The following is an 8342-nucleotide window of genomic DNA, read 5'->3' as shown; positions in this document are numbered from 1 at the left end:
AAAAAATGTCATCGCTATAAAAGAAATTGCACTAAAAAACATCTTAGTTATCTGTTTTCTTTTGAGTTGTGTAGATTTACAGTAGTGTATTTGACATAACAACAGAAGATGTTTTCAGTTTATACTTTGGTTCTTTTTGTTGCCGCCACTGGAACAGCAAGTTAGTTACGGAATTATTTTAAGAAACAAAGAAAACAAAAAAGCACTGTTTTAGGTCCTTCGGGGTTGTGTCCAAGAGTTGATAGCTACCTTCCGGTATACTTGTCCCACCAAGACTGCGGAAAGTTCTACCAATGCTCAAATGGTGCAGCGTATTTGTTTGAATGTCCCGCAGGATTGCATTGGAATACTGCAAAGAAAATATGCGATTGGCCGTATAGCGCTGGTTGTGACATAATTTTAGAAGAAGATTATTCTGCAAATGAAGAAGAAGATTATTATGAAGATAACGAGTACGATTACTACGAAGATTTAGCAGAAGATGATCTAGAAAAAACAGAAGATCAACCGTGCTTCACGGAAGAAACGGAAGATGACAGTGGGTTGACTTCAAGTACAACAGAAGAGCCGAATGCAACGGATATAACAGAAGAACCACCTACCACAGAAGAAGAAGACTGGACTACAACTGACTTGGAAGAAGAGACAACAACAGAAGAAGATTTATGCGATACGGATGTACCAACTGAACCAGAAGAATTAGAAACGACCACGACCACGACCACAACTGAAGAAATTACAACTAAATCAGATGAACCAGAGATTACTACAGCAGAAGAAGGCACAACTGAAGATTTGTGTGATACGGAAGTACCAACTGAACCAGAAGAACCAGAGACGACTACAGCAGAAGAAGATTTGTGCGATACGGAACTGCCAACTGAACCTGAAGAACTAGAGACGACTACAGCAGAAGAAAGTACAAATGAACCAGAGATTACTACAACAGAGGGAAGTACAACTGAAGATTTGCGTGATACAGAAGTACCGAGTGAGCCAGAGAAAGAAAGTACAACTGAAAAATTGGAAATACCGACAGAAACGGAAGCACCAGACACAACTGCAACGCAAAAGCCCACTACAACCGAATTAAGTACAACAGACGAATTGCCTAACACGGAAAAACCAACTGTAACGGAAGAAAGTACAGAAACGGAAGGTGAAGAGTTAACGACAGTAGTATCAAAATCACCTTCAAGTGAAGCACCAACGACAACCATAAAACTCACTACAACTACTGAAGTAGCAACAACCCAACTTTCTGATGACGACATAATTGCTGCAATTTGTCAAAGTAAACCAAACGATCAGTTCTTATCACCTCACCCATCTGACTGTAATAAATACGTTATTTGCATGAAAGGTATCTTTACTGTAAGAACTTGCACCAATGGTTTACATTTTAGTCCACAAGCTTTGACTTGTAGAGATCCTGACGTTGCGGGTTGTAAACTTTTTTTAATTTACATTTAATAAATAATTTAATGTAACAAACAAACAATAGTTATTAAAGATATAACTGTAAAAAGTTATCCTTTATTGCACGAACGGGTTTAAAATACGACCGAGGTACGAGGGAGTATTTTAAAGGATGTGAGTGCAACAAAGGAACTTTTTACACGTATGTCTTACAACATTTTATCTACGATTGTGCGATCATCGCACCGGTTTCAACATAAATTTATGTAAAATAATTATTATTGATTCAATATTTTATGAATATCCAAAGTCGTTTGAGAACCACGTCGTTTAGCAACCTAGTTCTAAAAAATGTTTCCAACAAATTGTATTGTTGTATTCTGACAGTTTTGTGCCATAAACGCGTGTACTAAAAGTTTTATGGCACGATTCCGTCAGTTTACTAAACGTCAACTTTGACAACGATTTTTAGTGCAAAAAGTGCCTACTTTTTACACGATCGTAGATAAAATATTAAAATCTATATTATACTGTACACTAGGTAGTTAATAAAATCATAATACTATAGTTTATTTTTTAATCAAAGATCCACAACACCACAATTTACACCCAAAATAGAGCTGACAACATTGTACACTTTTGACATAGGGTGAAAAATCTCATCATATAAAAATTGAGGTTATTAGCGATATTAAAGTTCGTCCAGCGAGAGATTGGTTGACAAAAAAATCACTAAATTCTACGTAGAGAAAGTAATACCTAGCGCACGTAAAATTTGCGTAAAATTTGCCTTCAAGCAGTAACATTTTTTCTCTGAAATTATGCTCTATAGTAAATTCAAAAAACTCCTGGATTAAATTTTAAATTAAATGCCTGTTTTGACTGTACTTGGATATAAAAAAATTCGCTAGAGTGTACCGACATCAAAATCTAAAGTTAACTCAAGTTGCAAAAAACCACTTTGCATTTGCAACAGCACTTTTATGGCATTAGTCATTTGAAATTACTTTAAAACTGTACTTATATGGAAAATATTCAATCCAAACTATGATTTTCTGGTCCCTTTGTGCCTTTATTTGGTTCAAAAATATGAAAAAAATGCTGTTGCAAATGACAAGTGGTTTTTTGCAACTTGAGTCAACTATAGTTACAAAATATATTTAGGTTATGTTTTCATTTTTAATCATTGAACTAAACTCGGTACAGGTTGCAAAGACACACTTGTCATTTGCAACAGCACTTTTATGGCATTAGTCATTTGAAATTACTTTAAAACTGTACTTATATGGAAAATATTCAATCCAAACTATGATTTTCTGGTCCCTTTGTGCCTTTATTTGGTTCAGAAATATGAAAAAAATGCTGTTGCAAATGACAAGTGTGTCTTTGCAACCTGTACCGAGTTTAAAAATGTTTTGAATCATTCATTTCTGCAACTAAATGAATTAGAGCAATTTAATAAAGTTTATAAAAAACATGCGACAAACTGAAAACAGGTAACAAATTAAACAACAACCAAAATCATCCAAAATAAACTAATCTGTTTCATTTATTCAGAAGAAAATTATTTAACACTTGATTAACACTTATCTCTCCAAAATTTTGATTTGTGAATCACAAGAACGAACATCAATTCTTAGCGGCTGGAGCGGCTTTGGCACAAATTTAAAATTTGTGATTTCTTCCCTTTATTATCACTTTTTTGTTTGTTACTCATAATAATTTCTTATGGCCCTATTCTCTCGCGCCAATAGAACTACCCTAGTTCGTTTTGAACTTTCCATTTTAACCTTTTTACAAAATACACTTAAATAATTTTGCAATTTATTTCACAATGTCAATTTAAACAAATGAATAGTTTGAAAAATTAAAAAATCATAGATAACAACTGGCAATATGAAAATAACTATACTAAGGACAACGTAACATTTTATCTGCCCCGCCCATTTCATTTTCTTAGTTACCAATCAAATAGGTTGTTAAGACGATCTGATTTACACCGTAAAAATTTCTGACATTCGAATTGTCTTAATGACATTTTATTTTTTAGAACCTAAAACAATAATTGTGGACTTGACAGCAAAATTCTAACCTTAACTTTTTTACGTGGCAAATGTGATGAAAAGTTGTACAGATTGAATCTGGCTTTGATTCTGATTGGTCAATTTTAGTGGGCGGAGCAGATAAAAAGTTATAACGGCAATACTATAGTGATTTAACCAACCTAACAACTGCAATTTTGATTTTGACAGTCCAGATGTTTATTGAATGGACTCGTATGGACTTTAATTAATGTATTCTAGTGCATTTTGTAGTGTTGGGTTAATTTAATACAATTTAAAATCTCCCAATCTCCCGCTGGACGAAGTATAGTAGCGCAGCATGTTAATAAAAACTAATAACAACTAATTTGAGAATTTAATATGTGTCTTACTTTGCGAGGCATTTTTAATAACACGTTCAAATTTTAGCTGCGAGTTAGCGTACTTTCAAGGACATTAAAAATGACAGACGTTGGCTGGTATAGCCAATAGATATCATTAAATTCCCTAAATTTAGTAAAATTTTATATTTACAAACCTAAATCAACAGGTCGTGGTTCTTTGACTAAAAAATAGACTATAACTTTCAGCTTTGACGCTGAAAATAAAAGTCCAACAAATATGAACATTTTTATGTAAAAAAAATTCTTAACCACTTTAACGAATGTTGATTTTCTTTTACAATCTGACACTTGCACTTTGCATTTCAGCTTGTACACTTCTATTCAAAAAAAAACCGTACACTTATTGAGAGCTACTGTAAATGGGGATAAAATTAATTAATCGTTTCCAAGAAAACGTATTACTGACATTTTGTATGTATGTCAAATGTGTGAACACTGTTTTTTATAAATTTTTAAATTGTTGTTAGATTGTTGAGAGTTGCCTTTTTCCATAAATTTGTGAATAAAAGCTTGAATTGTGTTTGTAGTACATAATTGGTAATACATGCCTAATAAATAAAGCAAAACATTTATACACATTAAAATCTCTGAAGAATACATCGATCAAATCCAGCTATCATCACGGGTTTTGTTACAGGTTTCTAAGTAACAACAATTAAAAGATAGGTTTACGATATGGCAATCTAGCCAAAATTGTGCTCACTACTTGTACGCTTTTTTTCTGAATAGAAGTGTACATACAAGTATATCAATCACATGTTGTCAGAATTGATTTTTGATTTGGGGTCGATAAAATACATATTGTAATTATTATCTACAGCCTATTCCAGTTAAGAATGCAGTAGATGTCGCTTCGAATGGAGAACGTTTCACACTGGCGAACACGGCAAATTTGAAAACATACATTCCAAGCAAAATTAACAAAAAAATGTCATAAAGGAACCTACGATAGTGGTATTCTAATAACAAAATTGTAGTTTAATGATTCGTTTGATACAAAAACTCGATAAGTTTGACACAAATAACGAAAAAATCTATCAAATACCAAAATTTGACAGTAATTATCAAAACTCGAGCATTGCCTTGGTGTAAACTTTTCTCTCGTTTTGACCAATCTACGACGGGAAAATACCACCAAAATGCTTTATTTTGCCCTACGGGCAAAACATAAACATAAAATAACAATTTATTGTTCTCCCTCCCTCCTTTCGTTCTCTATTCTTTCTTTCCTCTTCCTTATTCTTTCATCCATCTCCCTGCCGTCTACGGGAAAATAGTCCCTATGCTATTCTACAATGCATACTTAAATATATTAGACTGTAGCAATATAATATGTGTCCTATATACAGTGTGGAAATTAAGTAATGCATAAATTCAGTAATTCCGTTGATATTAATTTTTTGGGAAAAATCTCGAAGGGGTATGGCGATTTTAACTTCAGCAAATATATTCAGCGTATTTTTAGTTTCTTATATCATTTGTTTTTCTTGTTATGACGTCATCTACTTTTTTTTTAATTAACAACCTATATGTTTGAAGTGAAAACTTCTTTAGGCGCGCCACATACATTTTATTCCCGGGCAGTGAATTAGTTTCATGCGACACGGTAAAATCGTTCGCAGCACAAGCTAAAATCGGAAAATCGTTTGCAGCTCAGCGAAAATCGTTCGCAGCTCAGCGAAAATCGTTCGCAGCACGACACGGCAAGCTAAAATCAAGGGAGTCGAGTTTTTTAGCGGAGCGAGCGAAAAACAATCAACTGTGCGTCACTTGTCAATTTTAAATTTTCATTGTACGTTGTGTTGTGACCTGACTGACCTCAGTGCAGAGCTGCAGGAGTAACTGTATAGATATACAGGATATTTCACGAGTGATAATGAGCCTGACGTAATTTAAAATGCAACCCACACTATATTTCCGAAAAAAGCTGGCTACTGAAATTAAAATGTCCGGCTTTTTTTGAAAATGTATCGTGGGCTGAATGTATTATTCCGTCAGGCTCATTATCACTCGTGAAATACCCTGTATAGTTTTATATAATATAAACGATAAAGACACGACAAATATTGTAGGTTTACAGTTAAATGTAGGATTTAATAGGTAATTCTCAATTATATGGCTTCAACAATTCATCTATTGGAAAAATTTGTGTAGCAAAATGTGAAGAGGAAAATGGACAAATTATCATAATACAGGGTATTGGTATTACTTGTGTTGTGTTCAATATCATCGTCAAGAAAATAAAACTTAAACATCCAAACCTAACCTCACAAATTTTGCCAGTGTTCCTCTAAAAGCGGACGTATTTGCAGTTTCTATTGAAAAATACAGATTTTTGCTGTTTATTTAAAAAGAGCATTGGATTTAAATAATATTAATTATTTAACCGCCCGGTTTTTTGTTTTAATAAAAAATTCGGAGCATGTATTCTTTATTTCATTTTTTAACTTACCCGACCAAAGGTGGGTAAGTTACATATTGTGATCGGTCCAAAATTTCGAATTGCTAATTTCATCAGATCTTTACGTTTTGAGGTCCCCTGAACACGTTTATGAAGTTTTTAGAATGATGTCTGTCTGTGCGTCTGTCTGTGCGTCTGTCTGTCCCACTTTTCGTTCTCCCACGATTACTCAAAAACGCTTTGACCGATTGCTTTCAAATTTGACCAACACAAACTTACCCGTGGTCTCTCGAGTTGAAATGCTTTTGGTGTCAATCGGACCACGGGGGTGGAAGAGGGTGGGGGTAGGTCGAAAAAATTATAAGGGAACATGGAAATTTGACTTTACCGTTTGAAAGGGCATGTGTTTTTATGTCGGAAATGATGTTTACCATTTGCGGATTTTTCCAATATGGCGGACTTATAAAGTTATTTACGTCTTCATAGATCGACGGCGATAACTGCTAATCTCGGATCTTGCCATTGGAAATAACTCTGTAATAGTGACCACCGAATAGATTTTGGTGTCAATCCGACTACGAGGGGGGGAAGAGGGTGTTGGTTGCTCGAAAAAATAATGAGGTGACATGGAAATTTGACTTTACCGTTTGAAAGGGCATCTGTTTTTATGTTGGAAATGATATTTACTATTTGCGAGAATTAGAAGACGACTTATGTGGGTTAACACGGACAAGGTAGGTATCTCGGGTCAATTCAGATTGGTTTAAATTGATGTCGGGTAAGTTACTAGGCCGGGTCTTCGACTCGGCTCCATCCCAATTTTTGTAAAGAGCGATCAAATTAATTTCTCCATGATTCCGAAATCGTATGTCGTTTCTCCGCTCCAATAAACACAGCTTGAAACACAGATTAGATCTCGACATATCAATCGCAAAGACATACGGATTCAAATCCATGGATGACTTGATTACAAATTAATTTGAACGCTCGATATTAATTTTTTATTTAAATTTTGTATAATTTGAAAAAGACTGCAATAGCAATAAAAAACCTAAGGCAATGTCAAAAAACGCGTTATTGTATTTTAAATATGGCTTGGCCAAGCTGTATCTCATTTTTTTATCGTTTGTATTTTTCAAATAACTCGAAAATTAATGCATAATGAGTTAATGACGTATTTGTACACGCTCGCAGCTGACGTAATAGAACAAAATTCAAAAAAATTATGTGCAATGATTATAGAGGTATACTCGGACAAAAAAGACCTCAATAACGTTCAAACTTAAAAATTTAATGAATAACGGTCGAATTTCAACCACTGGGCTACCACTATAGTAAACTAGGCAAAAATGAATAGGGAATTTTTCCATTTTTGAATTTTTTATAAATACAGTTTAAAATTTATAATGAAATGTGTTAGAAGTATATAAAGATACACATTAGATGTAATGTTTCAAGTACCTGTAACATTTTAAATTTATCTAGTGTTTAAGAATACGTGGGAGGATTGGGGCAATTATTTTGCTTTCTAAGAAAAATTGTGGAATTCCCTATTCAGTTTTGGCTAGTTTATTTTTGAATCGTTAAATTTTATTACTCACTAATTACACATTAAATATGAATTTACTGGGGTCGCTTTAAATATTTAATTACATACAGCCTGATTCACATAACTTTCCAACCCTAACGAAATTTAAATAGAACCAACAATACGTTTTAGATTCATAACTTGATCCAAACACATGAATTATTTTAAATTTTGGTATGGTTTCGACATCCCTCACAAAAGTCTCAATTATACAAATTTAAAAATGGCAGTAATCGACAATATATCTTTTTATTTAAGAAACTGACGTATATATCAATATTATATCGATCCTTTCGTCATTGGACCACATTTTAATAACAAAAATTATTTCAGAATTATACAAAAAGGAAATGTCAAGTGATTGTCAATAATGTCAGGAGTGTCCAGATTTCATAGTAAACAAAAGTTATCAAGTTATCACTGAATAACGTATTACTGGTTACATTTAACTTTCGTTAGGGTCAGAAGTTATGTGAAGTATGTATACA

The 8342-nt window shown here is 33.4% G+C and overlaps 1 protein-coding gene across 1 annotated transcript; it reads left to right on the top strand.

Annotated features, from left to right (window-relative positions):
- Nucleotides 1–1986, top strand: LOC138123595 (chondroitin proteoglycan 1-like). The gene is made up of 2 exons (XM_069038357.1): nucleotides 1–160; nucleotides 215–1986. The coding sequence occupies exons 1-2, from the start codon at nucleotides 109–111 to the stop codon at nucleotides 1471–1473; spliced, it is 1311 nt and encodes a 436-aa protein (XP_068894458.1). The 5' UTR covers nucleotides 1–108; the 3' UTR covers nucleotides 1474–1986.
- Nucleotides 1987–8342: the final 6356 nt, after the last annotated feature.

The sequence above is a fragment of the Tenebrio molitor genome, chromosome 2 (assembly GCF_963966145.1).
Source record: "Tenebrio molitor chromosome 2, icTenMoli1.1, whole genome shotgun sequence".
Taxonomy (NCBI): Eukaryota; Metazoa; Arthropoda; class Insecta; order Coleoptera; family Tenebrionidae; genus Tenebrio; species Tenebrio molitor.
Note: the sequence above shows the minus strand (reverse complement) of the source record. Positions and strands in the feature narration are given on the sequence as shown.

Bases quoted from the DNA above. Each gene is read 5' to 3' on its own strand.
- LOC138123595 (XM_069038357.1), top strand. From the start codon at position 109: ATGTTTTCAGTTTATACTTTGGTTCTTTTTGTTGCCGCCACTGGAACA. The intron at 161-214 runs GTTAGTTACGGA...GCACTGTTTTAG, and splicing joins TGCCGCCACTGGAACAGCAA to GTCCTTCGGGGTTGTGTCCA.